The sequence below is a fragment of the Ranitomeya variabilis genome, chromosome 4 (assembly GCF_051348905.1).
Source record: "Ranitomeya variabilis isolate aRanVar5 chromosome 4, aRanVar5.hap1, whole genome shotgun sequence".
Classification (NCBI taxonomy): domain Eukaryota; kingdom Metazoa; phylum Chordata; class Amphibia; order Anura; family Dendrobatidae; genus Ranitomeya; species Ranitomeya variabilis.
In genome coordinates, this window is record NC_135235.1 from 388,473,339 (window position 1) to 388,494,730 (window position 21,392).

Genomic DNA, 21,392 nt, shown 5'->3' on the forward strand with positions numbered 1-21,392 from the left:
GGTTACCATCGTAAATGTAAAAAAAAACAACAGTACATACTCACATTCCGGTGTCCGTCAGGTCCCTCGCCGTCTGCTTCCCGCTCTGACTGAGTGCCGGCCGTAAAGTGAAAGCAGAGCACAGCGGTGACGTCACTGCTGTGCCCTGCTTTCCGGCCGGCACTCACAGTCAGTGCGGGAAGCAGACGGCTAGGGACCTGATGGACACCAGAATGTGAGTATGTACTGTTTGGTTTTTTTTACATTTACGATGGTAACCAGGGAAAACATCGGGTTACTAAGCGCGGCCCTGCGCTTAGTAACTCGATGTTTACCCTGGTTACAAGCGAACGCATCGCTGGATCGGTGTCACACACACCGATCCAGCGATGACAGCGGGAGATCCAGCGACGAAATAAAGTTCCAAGCGATCTGCTACGATGTACGATTTTCAGCGGGGTCCCTGATCGCTGCTGCGTGTCAGACACAGCGATATCGTATGGATATCGCTGGAACGTCACGAATCGTACCGTCGTAGCGACAAAAGTGCCACTGTGAGACGGTACCCTTACATTGACCAAACTAATATATATATATAAAAAAAAACAAGCAAACAAAAACCACTAATGGCACTTGGACAGATTTTCTTGCATGATGTATGAATGAGCCCTCACTTCTATCATTAATTGTTCAGTTTTCTTTAATGCTGTTTTGTAAGAAATTATGTACAAAAAAAATTATTTTATGGTTTGTAAAATACAAGCCTGTGTTTTATTCACCTTCATTGGCATCTTCCTCCTTAACCCTTTGTTCAGCTGTCAGGTACATTTCTTCCTCGCTGTCACTCGGAGATGTAGCCTCATCAGTTCCCACCTCTATGCAATCTGCCTAAATGTGGCACAGAATTTAAAGCCATTAATAAGAGGATTTTATGTAATGCACGAATGTTACAGACACCCTGTGCACTTACCTGGTAGTCTTTTGTGGACCTGTAATCTTCCGAACAATCAGAGTCGACTCTACTTCGGCTATTCGATCCATCTGTTGGAACAAAATACACAGAATGGATGGATCGGGCATACGTACAGTATTTTGTGGAATCTTCTTGTTGAAATATCAATATACAATATGCAACATTTCTTGGTAATGTCAATTACATTCAGTTTGCCAGGTGGTCCCCTGGCCAATATGATGGTTGAGATATTTAAGGAAAAGTATGCAGCCTACTTCTTCGCCATATATGGGCCAATTCTTAATCTTCAGATAGCCGCAGCAAAATACTTACACTATTAGTCACAAGAACCTCACTGAGGAACGTGTAGTCGATGCCGCCTCTCACGTTGCACTGAGGAGGGAGGGGTGCTCGAGCTAGGAAGCTACCAAAACGGATGGTTACCTACCTTCCATACTTGTGGAAATATGACAAAAACAAACTCTCTTGGGGTCCAATGGGGACCCCACACGACTAATTAAAGGTTAATTAAGCCAGTATCAGGTTGTGCAACCAAAACTGCGTGTGACACAAAGAGGAAACTATAGAAATGCTTAATGCACTTAGTAGTTAGTACCTACCTGTGTGGATAACGCTATCTTTCATCTTTGAATGCAGAAGATTCTTCTCATAAGACGTAAGATTTAGAGCCTTTGAAACATTCACAAGAACCAAGAGAAAAAAAAAGGCATAAACTTATATTAGAAAAAAATGCAATGTAAATGTTGTCATTTTAAAGGTTATATACTTAAGTAAGGTATTACAGCTGTAAAAAAAAGAAAAAACATGGACCGTGCATCCAAATATTGTAGACTGATGTAACTCGCCAGCAGGCGCTGAGTTGCGACCATTGTTGATGTGTCTCTGGATTGGTGTGACCAGAGCGGAGAGGCTTTGCCTGGCATGGATGCTGTGGGGCGCCCTGACAGCAGGCATGGACCCACTGAAAGGTTTGCCATGACATGGCAGTAGGCTTATACAATCTGATCAAAATGGTAATTAAGGACCTCATGGTCAGTTTTGTAAATCTTGCTTAGCCACAGTAGATTAATATATATTTGGATGTGTGGTCAAGGTCTTCTTTTCTACAGCTATAATCCTTGAATAAAATTTTTTTCAGACTTACAACTAGTTATCTAAGTTTCATCTACCTCATCATCCTGTATAACATTGTGACTGTCTTCCTGCGGACATCTCTCTGGTGCTTTCTTCTTACTGTACCCATCTGTAGGAGACACACACTTACTGAGTACACTCAGGTTGGTGACCATTATGATATAGAACGGACCCCAGGGAGTTAAATTTTTTCACAAAAACACATGACATAGCAATAAAGTTAGTTACATTTTTTCAAAAAGTGAAAGCTGTCAGCAGGTTTTGCTATGTTATCTGAGAGCACCATGATGTAGGGGCAGAAACCCTGATTCCAGAGATGTGTCACTTACTTGGCTCTGTGTTCCCCTTTCCATAAAAATCTGTGTTTAATCACAAATAGATTATCTACAGAGGACTAGGTATCTCGTGCCTCCTAGTCAACTGCTTTGTGTAACCCCTCCCCCACCATTGATCAGTAGTGGTGTGGGCAGGGTTAAACAGGGATCAACATTCTGAACACTACTAGATCTGCAGCATAGAAAACAGTGATATCAAAATGACAGCATGTAGAACAGCAAGTGAAATTGCTAGAATCAGGGTCTCAGACGCTGCATCATGCTGCTCTCAGACTACACAGAAAAACCTGGTGACAGATATAATTTGCTTCTCTAGACACACATGACTTAAAAAGGTTTTCCCAAGCATGCTCCGCATGTGACAAAGACACAAATTCAATATATGTCTAAATAACCCTAATGTAGACATGTCCAAAATAGGAAAGCTTTTTTTTTAAAAGAAGAAATCAATCCACAACTCCATGACATTTCATAAATATTTCTTAAACAATAATTTCAAGGTAGTTTATGGACCACGACCATTTTGTATGTTTTTATTAACATTTTTCAGATTACAAAAACACATAAAATATATGTCTAATGGGATATGACAAGCTCATTATTACATTCTATATATAACATTTATGATATAAATCAATGAAGTACCGTAATATAAATTACTGTGCAATAGGTTAAAGAACAAAAACTTGTACACTAACGATGGCATCAAATGAGGCCCAATAGCTACAATTTCTCCTCTTTGAAGTATAGCGATTGTAATGGAAATAGTAGAGAATATATTAATAGAGGAACTCATCCTCGTGGTGTGTGGCTTGGTGTCATATTCTGGGCTAGACATGCTTCAGATATGGCTCTCTTGATCCAATTTGCGATGGTACTTTTTGCCACCTTCTTTCCTTTATTTAGACGCAACGGATGAACAAATAAATTCTGGTCAACTCTCCATGGTTTGGTTTTGCTGTAAGTAATGCAAAACCGTACACCGAACATCGAGAGTATGAAATTCCTCCTCTTTTGCATTTGTTGTATTCTGGCAAAAGGAGGGAAGGGTGATATCTTGTGAACGGTGGAAATCAGACACCACCTTGGGCAGAAAAGACGGATCAAGATGAAGAACTATACAATCGTCTATATTTATTAAATAAGGTTCTTTTATAGACAATGCCCTTAATTTCACTATTCATCTTATGATAGTTATGGCGACTACGAAGGCTGCTTTGAATGAAAGAACCTGAGAGGTACAGGAGGACAGAGGTTCAAATGGCAGTTGTGTGAGGCCTTTGAGGACAAAATTTAGATCCTAGATACCAGTCTGATTCCTGGGACATAGTCTAAGGGCTGACACCATGAACCTTTTAATCCAACGATGGTTGGAGCAAGTCTTGATCAAATACAGAGCTCAGGGCAGAAACTTAGGCCTCCGGTCTAGTACCTTGAAGGTTCAACTGTAACCCTTCTGTAAGAAGTCCAATATCTGCAAAATGTTGGGGTGGAATAGATCTGGTATATTAGGCAAGTGTCACGGGGAGACTAGATGAGCGAGAGCTAATAACCCGGGCCCCTGCAATTTCCCTCAGACTAGGGAAATCCTAACTGACCCTCTACCTGGAGTTTACACTGATGGTGTGCATGTCCAGGCCTCGACCCTCACCCTGTCTCCTGTTTCAACTCTAGGCTGAAACCAACCGCCCACCACCCAGTGAGGAGGTAATACTCCAATACCCACAGTTAGCACAGACAAGGATAAAGGAAAATATACACCACGCCGCAGTCACTCAGTAATACACTATAAATGTGCAGGGCAAATTAAATACAAATATAGGAAGGAGTAAATAAGACTAAGGAAAATACACCACCAGCAACGAATCTCCAACAACCAGCTCTCCACTCCGGACCGAGATAACAACGCACAAGACAGAAGCTATAATCGGCGACGCCCAATGATCCGGAGAACTATTTAAAGGCCATGGGCATGGCCCAGCTTCCAATCCGAGGATCAGGTACATTAACCCTGGAACAGCTGGACAAAACCTAGCCGACGCCAATGAGCAAATAGTGGTCAAAAGCGGAATTACCGCTGTCTGTCGAACGACCTGGTCTGAACAGCGTCCGACATGACAGTACCCCGCCTTCTACGAGGGACCCCAGGGCCCTCACGGCTTATAGGACCCGGCTTGTCTGGATGGCGACGATGAAAAAACCTGACCAGCCGATCCGCATGAATATCCGAGGCTGGTACCCAGGACCTCTCCTCAGGCCCATAACCATGCCAGTGTACCAAGTACTGTAAAGTACGACGCACTACACGAGAGTCAACCACCTTGGAGACTTCAAACTCCAAATTACCATCCACCAAGACTGGAGGTGGCATAGGAGCCGCGTCCACAGAACCCACCACCTTCTTTAGAAGAGACCTGTGGAACACGTTGTGTATCTTATACACCGTAGGGAGCTCCAATCGGTACGCTACTGGGTTAATGACGGCGGTGACCCTAAATGGACCAATAAACCGTGGACCCAATTTAAGGGATGGTATTTTGAGTCTTATGTTTTTTGTGGATAACCACACCCAGTCATCCACACTCAGGTCCGGACCTGGCACACGCCTACTGTCAGCCACACGTTTGTACCTAGCACCCACACTCAACAGGCGCTGTTTAACTCTCCTCCAGACTGATGACAATTGTGCTCCTAACTGATCCTCCTCCGGAACGCCGGAAGAGCCCCTCTGACTCAAGGTACAAAATTGAGGATGTAACCCGTAAACACAAAAAAACGGAGACTCCCCAGAAGACTCCTGGCGGTGATTATTGATGGCAAACTCAGCCAAAGGAAGAAAGGTAGACCACTCCTCCTGGTTATCAGAGACAAAGCAGCGTAAGTACTGTTCCAAATTTTGGTTCATACGCTCAGTCTGACCATTTGACTGAGGATGGAACGTCGAAGAATGAGACAACTTGATCCCCAGCCGTGAGCAAAATGCTTTCCAAAATGTTGCCACAAACTGAGACCCCCTATCAGACACGATGTCAGATGGAACCCCATGAAGTCTGACCACCTCCTGCACAAATACCTGAGCCAGAGTCTTAGCGTTAGGCAACGAAGGTAAAGGCACAAAGTGCGACATTTTTGAAAACCGATCAACAATCACCAAGATGACCGTGTTCCCAGCTGATGAGGGCAAATCAGTGATGAAATCCATGGAGATTTCCGTTCATGGCTTACTAGGTACTTCAAGAGGAAGTAGTGTGCCAACAGGACGGGAGCGGGGCGTCTTAGCCCTAGCGCACGTGCTACAAGCTGACACGTATGAGACCACATCCTGTCGGATCTTGGGCCACCAAAACCGACGTGACACCAACTCCAAGGTACCTCTAACCCCTGGGTGGCCAGCCAGGACAGCATCATGATGCTCCGCCAAAACCTTTAAGCGGAGATGAAGCGGTACAAAATATTTGTTGATGGGAAGCTCAGATGGTACCTCCTTCTGAGCCTCGGCAATCTCAGCCTCAACCTCGGTAGTGAGAGCCGAAACCACAACACCCTTTTGGAGGATGGGTACTGGATCCTCCCGAGGTTCTCCCCCCGGAAAACACCTGGACAGAGCATCCGCCTTAGTGTTTTTAGACCCCGGTCTGTAAGTGACAACAAAATTGAACCGCGTGAAAAACAATGCCCAGCGAGCCTGCCTGGGGGACAGACGCTTGGCTGACTCCAAATACAGCAGATTCTTATGATCGGTAATAACAGTAACCTGATGTACCGACCCCTCCAAGAAGTGTCGCCATTCCTCAAAAGCCAACTTGATTGCCAACAACTCCCTGTTGCCGATATCGTAGTTACGTTCGGCGGACGACAGTTTCTTTGAGAAATAGGCGCACGGACGCAAACCACTCAAAGATGAGCCTTGAGATAGTACCGCCCCCACACCAACCTCAGACGCATCGACTTCCACAACAAAGGGTTTTGATACGTCTGGCTGCACAAGAATGGGGGCTGAAACAAAACTGTTCTTAAGAAATTCAAATGCGCGCACAGCAGCCTCAGGCCAAACGGAGAAATTGGTACCCTTTTTAGTCATGTCAGTTAGCGGTTTAGCAATGATGGAAAAATCCTTGATTAATTTCCTATAGTAGTTAGAAAACCCAAGGAACCGCTGAAGTGCTTTCAGGTTATCAGGCCGTTCCCAATGCAGTACCGCTTGCACCTTAGCGGCGTCCATTTTAAAACCAGAAGCAGACACAATATAACCCAAGAAAGGCAACTCTTGAACAGAAAATACACATTTCTCAAGTTTAGCATACAGCTTATTCTCTCTGAGAAGCTGTAACACCTGCCTGACATGATCTAAATGAGCATCACGGTCGCAAGAATATATGAGGATGTCATCTAGGTACACGATAACGAATTTCCCCAAAACATGCGAGAACACATCATTGATGAAATGTTGGAACACTGCAGGTGCGTTAGTCAACCCAAAAGGCATCACCAAATTTTCAAAATGACTCTCAGGGGTATTAAAAGCCGTCTTCCACTCATCACCTTGACGGACTCTTATGAGGTTGTACGCCCCCCTGAGGTCAAGCTTGGTAAACCACTTAGCACCCGCCACCTGGTTGAACAAATCTGGTATCAGTGGCATCGGGTATGGATCACGAACCGTAATCTGGTTCAACTCCCAGAAATCCAAACACGGGCGTAATCCGCCATCTTTCTTCTTCACGAAGAAGAACCCTGCTGCCACCGGCGAGGATGACGGCCTGATGTGCCCTTTGCTCAAGCTTTCAGCAATATAATCTTTTAACGCTTGTCTCTCCGGACCGGAGATGTTAAACATCCTTGCTTTAGGCAACTTGGCCCCTGGTTTAAACCTGATAGAACAGTCATAGGGACGATGTGGCAGCAACTCTGAGCAACCCTTTTCAGAGAACACATCCACAAAATCCAGAAGTGACTCCGGAACGCTTGAAGTCACCGCAGCCACACATGTGGCCAGGCCATTCTCCTGGCAGAACTCGCTCCACCGAATTATGTCCTGAGTTTTCCAGTCAATTACCGGGTTGTGCATAGACAATCAAGGAAAACCCAAAACCACCTGAGCAGGAAGATTCCTGAGCACCTTACATGTAACCTGCTCGGAATGTAGAACCCCAATGTGGAGTTTCACCTCAGCCACAAATTCAGTAATCTCCCCCTGAGAGAGAGGAGCAGCATTGATGGTGACCACGCGGATAGGATGAGACAGTTTTTCAATCCTAAAACCTGCTGTGCGCGCAAACTCCTCATCAATGAGATTTGTGGCTGAACCACTATCCACAAAAACAGTAATTGGCAGCTCACTGCCAGCGATGAAAACCTTAGCAGGGAGCATGCATTGAGAAACCACCATGGAGGATATACATAAGCTCAGATTGGTCTCCTCCACACCCTCTGAGCTTAGAAGTTTTCCGCCGTTGCGTTTTTCTTAGACAGCAGAGGACAGATGTTAACAAAATTACCAGTTTTACCACAGTAAAAACAGGCTCCCTGCTTCCTGAGCTCAGGAGCTCGATTCTGAACATGTGATACCCCTGCGAGTTGCATAGGTTCCGTGGGCTCACCTGCAGCAACCTCACGTGAACCCAAACCTTCTCCCATAGGCGGTGTCTCATGCTCCCCCTGACGCAAACGGCGATCAATGCGGACAACCAGACTCATAGCGGAATCTAGAGCAGCAGGAGTCTCGTACATCAGAAGGGCTTTTTTAACCCTTCCAGAAACCCCATGAATAAACTGACTCCGCAATGCTGGATCATTCCATTGTGTATCAATCGCCCAGCGAAAAAATTTAGAGCAGTAATCCTCTGCAACTCGCTCCCCCTGGCGAATAGTGCATATCTTAGATTCTGCTAGAGCCATTCTGTCAGATTCATCGTAGATATTCCCAAGAGAAGAAAAAAAAAAACTCCACAGAGTCAAATGCAACAGAATCAGTTGGCAAAGAAAACGCCCATGCTTGGGGATCCCCGCTTAACAATGACAACACCAGGCCCACACGCTGAGCCTCATTACCCGAGGAGATCGGGCGCATACAGAAATATAGTTTGCAAGCGTCACGAAAAGAAACAAATTTACTGCGTTCCCCAGCAAATTTTTCAGGCAAAGGGAATTTAGGCTCAGCAACTCTTCCGGTCGCTCCATCTTGCACATTAGATACTGCTAGTCCCTGTTGCTGAACTGCTCCCCTCAACTCAGTGACCTGTAGGGACAGCGCCTCCAACTGGTGGGTTATGGAAGTCATAGGATCCATGACAAGAGAGAAAAAAAAAAAAAAACCCTTTTTTTTTTGTTGTTGGGCCGATTATAATGTCACGGGGAGACTAAATGGGTGAGAGCTAATAACCCGGGCCCCTGCAATTTCCCTCAGACTAGGGAAATCCTAACTGACCCTCTACCTGGAGTTTACACTGATGGTGTGCATGTCCAGGCCTCGACCCTCGCCCTGTCTCCTGTTTCAACCCTAGGCTGAAACCAACCGCCCACCACCCAGTGAAGAGGTAATACTCCAATACCCAGAGTTAGCACAGACAAGGATAAAGGAAAATATACACCACGCCGCAGTCACTCAGGAATACACTATAAATGTGCAGGGCAAATTAAATACAAATATAGGAAGGAGTAAATAAGACTAAGGAAAATACACCACCAGCAACGAATCTCCAACAACCAGCTCTCAACTCCGGACCGAGATAACAACGCACAAGACAGAAGCTATAATCGGCGACGCCCAATGATCCGGAGAACAATTTAAAGGCCATGGCCCAGCTTCCAATCCGAGGATCAGGTACATTAACCCCGGAACAGCTGGACAAAACCTAGCCGACGCCAATGAGCAAATAGTGGTCAAAAGCGGAATTACCGTAGTTTGTCGAACGACCTGGTCTGAACAGCGTCCGACGTGACAGCATGCACCAAGATTTTTTTCCACACCTTGTTATAAATGGGTATGGAGACTGGTTTTCTGGACTTTTTTAAGGTCGAAATTACTTTGTCCAAAAGCCCTTGTGCACGTAACACCTGTGCCTCAGTAACCAAGCAACTAATCTCAGTTTTTGAGGATTCGGATGATAAAGAGGTCCCTGCAAGAGAAGGTCGGGATCTAGTGGCAACTAAACCGGACCGTCTACCTGGAGATCAATTGATAACATTGAACCAGCTTCTTCTTGGCCACATCGGAGCCACTAGGATGGTTGGTACATGATCTTCCCAAGAGTACTCGCCAGCATCTAAATCGGAGGAAACGCATAGGCTAACTGGAAGCTCCACTGCGGGGCGAAGGCATCCACTCCCATGGACCTGCTCCTGGGGTTCAGGGAGACAAAGGTTTCGACCTTTGTATTTTGGCCTCAGGTGAATAAGTCGATCTCTGGCAGACCCCATCTTGCTACTTGCATCTGGAAGATTTCCTGGTCCAGGCTCCATTATCCCAGCTGTATGTCCTGGCGACTCAGAAAATCTGCTTGGAGGTTGGAGGACCCTTCTAGGTGGACGGCTGTCAGGGAGAGAAGATGTTTTTCGGCCCAACAAAATATTTGGCGTGTTATGCTTTTCAAGCTGTTGAACTTTGTGCTGCCCTGATATTTGAGGTGGGCTACGGTAGTTATGTCGTCCGAATATGCTCTCACGTGACAACAGGTGACTAGGTTGTCTGCTGTAAGGAGAGCCTCTACCACTGCCTTCAGCTCTCTGAAGTTTAGGGACATGGCACCTATCTCTGGACTCTAACGTCCCTGGAAAGGAGTATGGAACACTACAGCACCCCAGCCTCTCTTGCTGGTGTCGGTTGTTACCGTGACTAGGTGTTTGAGACCAGGCTACACCCCTGCGTAGACTTTTGGGGCTCAACCACCAAGCCAGGGAAGCCTTTACTCGGCCTGGGGTCTGAACTCTCCTGTTCAGTGAGTTGGGATTCCTGTTCCAGCTCTTGAGAATATGAGTCTGTAGGACCCTGGAGTGGGCCTGAGCCCAAGGCACTGACTGAATACAAGAGGTCACGAAGCCTAGGACGGACATGGCTGCCTGAAGGGTAGGGGACCTCTGTTTCTGGAGTTCTGAGATCCTGGTTATCACAGTCAGCGCTGATCTTCTGGTAGGAAAGACATCTGTTTTCTCGAATCCAGCAGAACTCCCAGAAACCGCCTCGCTGTGGAGGGTTGGAATTCTGATTTTTTTGAGATTTAGGAGCCACCCCAGTGATTGTAAAATTTCTAGAGACCTTGCTACACGACTTCTGAGAGTCAGAGCAGATGAAGCTATGATTAAGAGATTGTCTAGACAAGGAACAATGCAGATACCCTGCCCCCGATGTAGGCCACTGCCTCTAACACTATCGTGGAGAACACCCTTGGTGCTGAGGGGGGCACATTGTACTGATAATGATCCACCTGCTGGTTTTGTTGGACTGCAATTCTCAGATACTTTCTGTGGTGAGGATGGATTGGCACGTGAAAATAAGCATTATTCAGGTCGATGGTTGCCATAGAATAATGAGGTCCTATTAGGGGAATCGCCGATTTCACTGATTCCATCTCAAATCTCCGATACATAATGTGGTGGTTGAGACCTTGCAAATTTATTATGATGAGAGCCTCCCCTGAAGGTTTTTTCACTAGAAAGAGGCGGGAGTAGTGACCTCTTCCCCACTCGTCCACCAGTAGTGGGGAGATTGCATCTAATTTTAACAGATCCCGAAGACCTAAGAATAGTAGGTCTTGGGCTCCCTGAGATGGTAGGAAGGTGACTCTTAGACCCCGATAAGGGTAGAATTCGACCTCTATAAGGAGGCCCTCCTTGACAACATTGAGGACCCACTGGCAATTGGAAATGATCTGCCATTGATGGAAAAATTTGAGAGCCTCCCTTCCTACGGAGTGAAGAGTCATTGCTTGTCCAGTTGGTGTTGCTGCTGGGGAACCAGGGTATTTTTGCCCTTCCCTTTAGCACAACTCCATCTCCCGGTTTTCCCTTTACCCTTGGTTTGAGGAGTCTGAGGCAGAGCAGCACGAAAAAAGAGTTTATTTGCGGCTTTCTGCTCAGGAAGAGCTTTCTTTTTGTCTGTGGCCTTCTCCAGTATCTCATCAAGAGCTGTAAAAAAAAAATAGAAGAACAGCGCTCCATCCAGGTGTAGTAGTAGAAAAAAAAAAACTTTACTCCGCCATGGTAAAATATGACATTTCGACCAGCAGTAGGTCTTTGTCAAGCGTCTCATCAAGAGCTGGCCCAAAGACATATTCACCCTTAAAGGGGGATGGAGCACATTTGATCTAAGAAGTGACATCCGTACTCCACATTTTAAGCCAAAGAGCCCTTCTAGTGGAGTTGGACTGAACCAGGGACCTGGCAGTGATACGGACAGATTCTGCAGAGGCGTCAGCCAAGAAAAGAATTGAGTCTAATAACTCCCATCTTGAGGTCCCCTGAGAGATGTGGTTCTCTAATTGATCTAGCCACTGGAAGAGGGATCTGGCAACACAGGTGGAAGCTAGGTTGGTTTTAAGTGATGAGGTGGAAGTCTCCCAGGATTTTTTCAGCAGGCTTTCCACCTTCCTATCCATTGGATCCTTAAGCTGAGACGAGTCCTCAAAGGGGAGCGCAGTTTTCTTGGCTACTCTCACCACCTGCACTTCCACCTTAGGAAAATCCCAACTGATTCACCCTCGAGAGGAAATCTATATTTAAGCTCCGAGGGTGCTCAACCCTTTTTCCAGGGACTCCCACTCCTGAGAGATCATGTTCAGGATGTTCTCATGCACCGGGAAACCAATCTGTTTTCCTGCTTTCAACCCTTCAAACACTTCGTCCTGAATTGTTTGGGGAACCTGTTCCTCCTCCAAACCCATAGTGCTATGAACTGCATTAACTAACTCCTCCATATATTCTGCGAAGAAGAAATATTTCCTAGTACGGAATGAAGATTCCTCCCATTTTTCTGAAACTGAACCATGAGAGCTGTCGGAATCCTCAATTTGGATCTCTCTCTTCTTAGGGGGAGATGGTCCCGGGGAAGTAGGTGGAGGTGTAAAATCGGCCCAGGATGACTGGACGTCTTGCTTGACAAAGGCACATATTTTATCCAGGAGTGAAGGATGTTCAGCCCTGACCACCTTTATCCATACATTCTTGACATAGCTTCTTCTCCCAGGGAGAGGGAAGTTTCTTATTACAGATGGTACATCTAGGAACCTTCTTTGCAGGGTGTTTGGGGGCAGACTTGTCTCCCTAGAAAAAAGGGGAGAGAAGTATAATTAAAGCACCCCATACACTAATGTAAGACCCAGGACTTTGGGCTAGGACCCATCCCTCTCCACAGACTTACTGAGGCTGGGGCAGCGCTGGGATCTGCAGGTGCAGGGGAGGAAGAACACACCATCCATACTGCAGGGATTAGCCTTACTTGGAGGTGTCTTCCGGCAGGTTTATACATGAATAAACCCTGCCCCCAGCACCATTCAGTTTTCGCTCCTCCCCCTCCGGGTCCTGAGCAGGCGTCAGCAAGTTCAGCGTGCTCTGCACGCCGTTCATGGGCCAAGAGGCTACCCGAACCCGGAAGCGTATGTGTTCCACTGTGGAACGCAAAACCCGGAAGTGGTATGACGTCACTTCTGAGTCGTGCTTGTACGGCGTGCATGAGGAAGAGGAAGACGGAGAGCTCAGGGAGGTCTCCGGCTATGGGGCTCACTGGCCCGCTTTACCCCCAGCGGGAGCACAGGTGGGCCAGGAGGTCCCGATTCCTCTACAAGGCAGGGAGACGGGAGCAGCCTGGAGGAGAGTGAAGCCCACGAGCCCACGACCACCACTGCCCGGCTCTCAATAAAAACAGGTACATTGCGGTGCTGGCCACACAGCGTATGGAAAAACAAAAAACCTCTCCATGCTCCATGGGGGACAGGAAAGACACTGGCGAGTAGGAGGTGGGAGGGGCTTTTAAACTCTTTGAGCTTCCTGTCCCCCATTAGGGTGTGGAGACAACCTCCTATGCTGTCGTGGAAGGTGACTAGTGAAAATTATGTTTCAAAAATACTGCTGATGTACAGTAGACATGTGGGAAATGTTATTTATTTTGTGTGACATAACACACTGATTTATGGGCATAAAACAAATAATTTTTTCTCCAAATTTCTTTTTTTTTTTCACAAATAAATGCCAGTCATATCGAAGATATTTTACCACCAACAAGAAGTCCAATTTGTCATGAAAAAAAACCAGTCTCTGAATCAGGGTGATCCATTGAAGTATTCCAGAGTTATTACAACATAAATTGACACTGGCCAGATTGTAAAATTTGGCCTGGTCAAATAGGTGAAAACAGGCTTGGGGTGTGAAGGGGTTAAAGATCCCTGAGAGCCCCTAATTCTGCCTTTTATTTTCTGTTTTTCACTTCGTTGCAGAGGTATTCGCATTTCTTGCTTTGGGAGTGCAGAATGTGAAATCTCTGCTTTGCAGTCCTGTTGGTCATTTCTTCACAATGGACCATGGGGTATGCACTTTCACCATTCCCAGACTCTGACAATCACAGCTTGGTAGCTGATCTAGCAGTCTATCAGTTTCAGATGCTATCGAAATGATTGGCAGCATTTAGCACAGAGGGATGAAAGCAAAGGATTCCAGAAAAGTCTCTGAAGAAACGTCCATTTGGACTGAAAGAAGAGCTATTCCATTCCAGCAAGCAAAGAGGACAGTCCCGATGGGTACACCTTGTCTTGGTGGCAGGGCTTTTATGTTCTTTTGATCAAAATAGCGTTAACTAAGTACCCTATGTTATTTACATGTACTATTACTATTTACCTGATGTAGGATATATGTTCACTTAGTTTTTTCCTTGTGTTTTGTCTGTGAAATGGCCACAATGTGAATGTGCCCTTACACTTTGCACGCATACCAGGTTATAGTCTAGCTCAGGTTTTTGGTTTTGCTGTAATCTCTTGTACAATACACAAACAGGGAGCGTGGCCTCCCTTTCTGAGCTAACTATTCCATTTGGATGGGTGTCTTAAGTCGGGGCCCTTTCCTGCGCTGCCCTTAACAGTGACGTTGTATGACACACAGTAAGGTTTTAACACTAGACAGATTAGGACCGTCCTGTTGGGTACACTTTGTCATGGTGGAATGTTTTTTGTTAATCAAAATAGCCTTAAACTAAGTACCCTACGTTATTTACATGTGCCATTACTACGGTATTTAGTTGCTGTACGGTATATACACATTTTGTTTTTTTTCTTGGGTTAAGTCTGTGAAATTGCCATAGTGTGAACATGCTCTTACACTTTGCACATATACAAGCTTATAGTCTGGCTCAGATTTTTGGTTTTAGTTATACACAGTTTAGATTGATTACCATGATAACAATAATTGCTGACCTGAAACTGCTAACACAGACAGGAGACCAGCAACATTAAACCAACAGTAACAATGGAATAAGACTGACCTAATGGTTTTTCCTCTTTGCAAAGACGTTCAGGACCAATTGAAAGGTCGTCATCTATGACTTCCAGTCTCCTCTCCACTTTACCAAACCTCAAAATTTCAGACTGGAATTTTCAGAATAAAACAATGGTTTAAAATTCTGAGCAGTTCAGTAAATAAGTAATTTAGAAAACACATCTACAGCATTTATACAGACTGGAAAGAAGTTAAAAAAAAAAAAGAATCAGTAAAAACACAAATCTGTAAAGATTGCTTGGACAAGTTTCTTTGCAATAAATGTTATCAGAGCCAGGCAATTTTGCCTAAAAATATACGTCACTCTGTATAAGGACACGGTGCCCGGATAGGAAATCGCTCCATACATTCAAATGAGAAACAGAATGTGGCACTCTTACAGTAGCAAGGAATACTTTGGTTTTAATAAGAAACGCAATCCAACAAACAAAATGAGTGACGTTTCGGTCAACATGACAATGTTCAGGCGGATTAGAAACAGAGTACGATGTGGAATAGGGCTGTGTGGTATAGGGATATTTGCGCAAATGAGGGAAAGATCAGTCTAGGAAGTCAAAAAAGAAAAATTATCTGATAAGATTACTACTCATTTCTGAACTAAGAATTAAAATGATGGCTACTCTTAAATAACTGTATATGCACTTCAGTTACGTAAAAAGGATGCAACCCTATAACCAACATCCTCAGACACTAGATCTTTGGTTGCATGATACATGATTACTGTGGGGCTATATGCTGTGACATAAATAATGATATGACCTATAGGGCATTCAGCCCTGCAACAATCACATACTGTACAACATAACTTCCATAGAAGGTCTAATAAAAGTGTGTTAGTTGAGGGTATGTAGACTAGGAGAAAAAAAAGCGCAATAGGTTCTTAACTGGTAAATATGGTACATACTCAGCTTGATATGCTAAAAGGCAAACCCTTGCACAGCTCCAAAAATGGAAAAAATGAAAGTGTTAAGGCTCTCAAAATGATACAAAAAGCTATAATAATTATAGATATAGATATATTATAATATAAATATATACTATAGCATAGACCATAGACGGTAAAGGGTAGGCTGTAAAGCTGTCATATGGTGGCCAGCGGGCACTTCATTAAAGAAGGGAACCGGTCAGGTTTTTAGTCCACAAACTATCATCAACTATGCCAAGCTCCCTTAATGCCGATTACGTCCATACCTTCGTTTTATAAGACTGTGCCTCCAGTTTATAGAAACAGACTGGCAAATTTTTATGCAAATGACTTGCAAGTACAGGGGGCTTGCCTTGCACTTTCAGCATTTTGGCATCTTTCCCCACCCACCACTGGCCTCCTGTTAGTGACTGACAGCTCACTTTAAGAAATGGATGTGTTGATGGGATAGGGATTAGCACAATGACAATTACTTAGTGAAAGAAAGAATGTGACAGAGGTTTATGTCATGAAATAAATAATAATCCTGGTATAGCAATAGATTTTACAAAATCAAGAGAGGTGGGAGTTACTTTCTGAAATCTGTGGCTTGGGTAGCAAAATAGCAGCCGCCCCCAGAAGCAAGTAGAGATTTCACTTTACCTTCTAAAAATAATGTGGCAAACAGTTTATTTTTTATTCAACTGGCAAGACAGCCTGTCTTAAAGCAACAATGATCAATATATTTAAATTTTTATTTTTAATTAAAAAAAAAAAAAAAAAGAAGGGATACCTTGATGGGCTTCCTCATCCTTTGGGCCTTTTTAGGACAGGGATACCATGTACCAGATGCATCTGCAAAAACACAGGTGGAATGACTGAATATACAGTATCAGACAAAGATCAATTTCATATATTCTTCTTACGGATCATGTATGGTGATGTTGTGGTTATTCTTACCCATTTCCTCAGGCATCACCTCCCTCTTGTACTGGCGATGACCCATCTTCTCCTTATCCACACGATCAACTTTAATGGTGGCCATATTTCTATGCTAAAAACAAACAAGAAATAAAAACATTAAAAATGGCGGATATATAAATTCTAAACTGTGCACACAAACTATAGAATGAGGTGATAAATTCTTAATTTCATCTACCTTATGCTGCAATGTAATTCCAGAACCAAGCCACTTATTGCTGGACAAATCTGCAGGGAACAGAAACTAAGTGATTGAGTATATAGAAGAGAACACATGGGTTATAAGAGGGCAAGCAGCAAATACCTTACAGTCAGACCCATCTTAGGCCCTCTTCACAAGTCCGTGTTACTGGTTCGTGTGGAGTCACTTTTCACATGTACCGGAGACACATACACCCATTAAAATCGCTGTGATTGCACACATGACCCACACGTAGACCTGTCCCTTTTTTCTGGCTGCACGGATAACAATACGTACCGCACACGTACAAGCGGATGACAAGTGTGCCATCCATGTGACACGTACCGGAATACAATGCAAAATAGAAATGACAGATTTTTGTGTTAAAGATGTGCAAAGATAGAATTAAAAAGATACCTGTGAGACATATAATGAGTGCTCTGCATGTGTATCTTACTGTACATGGACTAACCAAATAAATATGGTAAGTGAAAAAAAATGACTGTGGGGTTCCCCCCATTTTTTTGTGATTAGCAAAGGTAAAGCAGACAGTTGTGAGCTGATATCAGACTAGGAAGGTCTATTCTTATTGGGCCTTTCTCAACCTAAAAATACTAGCCTGCAGCAGCGACAAAAGTGGCGCATCCCATTAGGAACACCAATTCTCATTCTTTGCCTCATCTCTTCTCGATTACTGACATCACAGCTCTTCACAGTCACCGGGTTTCATGGAGTGCATCGTGAGCAGGCGACTGATAAGCGGTGATGTCAGTAACGTTACTGCTGTTTACAGACGCCGGGTCTCACTGAGCGCAGCGTGAGCCAAATTCGGGAAACATTGTAGGAAGCGCTGGACTATGTCAGACCTGCGTGGGAACGTTTTTTGTTTTTATTCCTCTCCCTAGATTACTTTGGGCCTGCGTGTGATTTTTTTTAATAAATTGGTGAACCAGGGAACGTGTCAGGAGTGTTTATTTAAATAAAATACATTTTTTTTTTTTATCACTAAACTTCGTAAGGGGATGTGGTCTGATACACACCACTCCATTATGAACACCAGGGCTTGATGTCAGTTGTGTTTTTGGATAATTCACAGCTGACATCAACCCCAAGCCCCAATACCCCAATTGCCAACACACCAGGGCAATCAGGAAGAGCGAAGGAAACGTGCCAGAAATGACACATCTAATGTGATGCATCACTTCTGAGGCATCTGCAAGCTGGTATTTTAGGCTGAGAAGGGCCCAATAACCATCAACCTTCCAATCCTGATAATATCAGCTCTCAGATGTACACTTTAACTTTGCTGGTTACCAAAAATGGGGGTACCCCACGTCATTTTTTTCCATTTACTTATTTAATATGTTAATACAGGTCATGTTAAACATGTCAAGGTTTGTGCATGCCTGGTTAAAACTACTGTTATTGTGAACAGTTAAGCATGTTGAAGATGAAATGATCTCTAAATGGACTTAAAGATTTCCTTTGAAATTTAGGCAAAAAAATGTATTTTTTCATCTTTTACATTTCAAAATTTAGAAAAAGGAAAATGGGCCAATGCAAAAGTTTGGCGACCCTGCATTGTTAGTACCTACTGGCACCCCTTTTTGAAAGAATCGCAGCTTGTAAATGCTTTTTGTAGACAGACAAGTGTTTCAATTCTTATTTGAGCAATTTTCATCCAATTCTTCCGGTTACGTGCAATTCCTGGGCCGTTTTTCTATTTTGAGGTCTAGCCACAGATTTTCAATGATGTTCTAATCAAGGGACTGCGAGGGCCACTGTAAAACCTTCAGCTGACGCCTTTTGAGGTAGTCTATTGTGGATTTTGATGTGTATTTAGGATCATTATCCAGTTGTAAAATCCATCGTCTTTTCAACGTCAGCTTTTTTACAGATGGTGTTGTTTGCACCAAGAATTTGTTGAAATTTCATTGAATCCATTTTTCCCTCTAGACGTGAAATGTTCCCTGTGGCATTGGCTGCAACATAACTTCAAAGCATGACTAATCCATTCCCATGCTTAATCGTTGGCCAGATGTTCTTTTCCTGAAATTCTGTGGAGTACACATACCTTTGATCATTGTGGCCAAACAATTCTATTTTAACCTCATTGGTCCATAGGACTTATTTCCAAAATGGATCAGATTTGTTTAGATGTTCTCTTGTATACTTCTGACGCTGAATTTTATGGTGAGGATGCAGGAGAGGTTTTCTTCTGATGACTCTTCCATGAAGGCCAAATTTGCGCAAGTGACTCTGAACAGTAGAATAATGTATTTACAACTCCAGAATCTGCTAAATCTTTCTGAAGTTTTTTTTTCAGCCAAATGGGGGTTACGATTTGCCTTTCAAGACATCCTACATGCAGCTCTCACTGAATTTTAGCTTGGGCTTCGATACCTTATATTGAACTCCACTCTTAATTACATTTGCAATCGAGGAAACGGCAACTTGAAAACGTTTTGGCATCTTATAGCATTCTCCTGATTTGTGGGCCTCCACCCTTTCTAGAGTGTTAGGCAGTTGTGTAAAATAACCTATGGCTGGTGTTTTTGGCACAAAGTTAGAGGAGGCTGTATTTTTTAAAAAGATGGGAAATTTGCATCACCAGGCATTTCCTAATGACAGTGAACAAGACATAACCCTAACAGGTTAATTAAGGTTTTAAACCTTGGTCAAAGTTACCTGAGCACACAAATCTCCAAGGGTGTCCAAAGTTTTGCATTGGCACATTTTCCTTTTTGTGATTTTTAAAATGTAAAAAAATTACTATATAATTTTTCTTTTTTTTGCCTAAAATACAAAAGGAAATGTGTCATCTTCAACTTCAGGTCTTTTAGAGATAATTTTATCTTCAACTTGCTTAACTGTTCACAATAACAGTAAGGGTATGTTTCCACGTGCCAGATTACATGCGGATTAGCTGCGGATTGAACGCTGCATACAGACGCAGCATTCAATCCGCTGGGTTCAGATGTAACAGCATAGTGGAGGGGATTTTATGAAATCCCGTCTCCACTATGCGTGCGAACACGCATCCGGAGGTCCTGCTTTTATGGACATGCGGCACATCTTTTTAGAACGCAGCATGTCTGTTTACCTTGCGGTGACGCTCCGTCGCCGCAAGGTAAATAACAGAGTCCTATGTATAGGGTGCGGTGAATCACCGCGCATACAGAAGGGGGCAGTGCTTTGGGCAGAGCGGGTTTTCCGCTCCGTCCAAAGCGCCGTCATTACGGACCGTGGACACGCACCCTAATTTTGACCAGAGGTGCAAAACTTCTACAAGGTATATGTACATATACATTACAATACAGATGCAAGGCACTAATTACCGTATATATCTCACCAATATCTATTTGCACATCTTTAACACCTAAAAATCTTTAATTTCTATTCCAGTAGGTGTCAAACAGACGGCACACGGATGACACACACGTGCACAGAGATGGCAAAAGTACTCAAGTATCACACAGACACGCAACACTGATAACACCGGTTCTAGTTTTTTCACTAAAATCAGGACGTGTGAAGGGGGCCTAATGGATGCAAATTAGCCTCGGCAACACCTACTAATTTCATGAACTTCACAGACACCCCCAACATTCTGTGTTGGTGTCTGTCATATGAAGTATCCAGCACTCTGATTCAGTATTCTATTTTTTTTTTTATTAGAACAGAAAACCAAATACAAAAAACATAAAAAGAGCTGGCCCCCTTGTTTTTACGCTAACTAGGTAAATAAATGAATACACAACTGGGTGGTCTGCAGAACCTTGTGTCAAACAGGCTTGCTTAGCGCTCCTATGGACAATTTAAAACAGCTTTTTGCAGCTTCTCTCTGGTTCCTGCATAAATGTGGATGCAACTGCTTGTTGTGAAGTCTAGCCCAGCCCTGTATCCCCACTTTGCACGGTCTTCGAATAGCATTTAAAAAACATTGCAAGCCAATCCCGATACCTTCAACAACATTTAAAACGATTCATTCACATATCTTGCGTTTTTATATGGAACAACAAAAAACCACGTATCTCACAACAAATTTTATTCAGACAAATGACAAGGGGGGTGTCTCCTTACCAAATTTTACTCATTATTATAGGGTGGCTCAGATTGCTCAACTTGCAGCTGTAAATGCAGAACAGAATACACCCCTCTAGCCTCTCACTTAGCACCCTACTCCTTAGAGCAGGGGTCCCCAACCTGTAGCTCGGGAGCCACATGTGGTTCGCGGTCCCATGAATTGTGGCTCGCGGCTGTCTGTCAGCTTGGTACATTAGTTCCAGTTCTAGCAAACAGGTATGAAGAGCAAATCTGAAAATGGTGAATTTTGTGAGCAGCCCTGCACAGAAGAGCAGATCTGGACCCACATATACTGGTCTTAGGGGTTTTGAGATGATGTAAGTATGGTACACTGGAGACAAG

At 44.0% G+C, this 21,392-nt stretch overlaps 1 protein-coding gene across 5 annotated transcripts in view; it reads right to left on the reverse strand.

Annotated features, from left to right (window-relative positions):
- Positions 1 to 21,392, reverse strand: part of LOC143767170 (uncharacterized) — a 66,463-nt gene that overhangs the window by 12,073 nt on the left and 32,998 nt on the right. For all 5 annotated transcript variants that reach the window (XM_077255255.1, XM_077255251.1, XM_077255250.1 and 2 more), the window contains 8 exons: positions 16,962 to 17,011; positions 16,763 to 16,856; positions 16,596 to 16,657; positions 14,885 to 14,987; positions 2,122 to 2,195; positions 1,552 to 1,621; positions 950 to 1,020; positions 759 to 867 (listed from right to left, as the gene is read on the reverse strand). In XM_077255255.1, coding sequence (XP_077111370.1) covers positions 759 to 867; positions 950 to 1,020; positions 1,552 to 1,621; positions 2,122 to 2,195; positions 14,885 to 14,987; positions 16,596 to 16,657; positions 16,763 to 16,847 — 574 coding nt within the window. In that variant the 5' untranslated portion in view covers positions 16,848 to 16,856; positions 16,962 to 17,011. The remainder of the gene's footprint in view (positions 1 to 758; positions 868 to 949; positions 1,021 to 1,551; positions 1,622 to 2,121; positions 2,196 to 14,884; positions 14,988 to 16,595; positions 16,658 to 16,762; positions 16,857 to 16,961; positions 17,012 to 21,392) is intronic.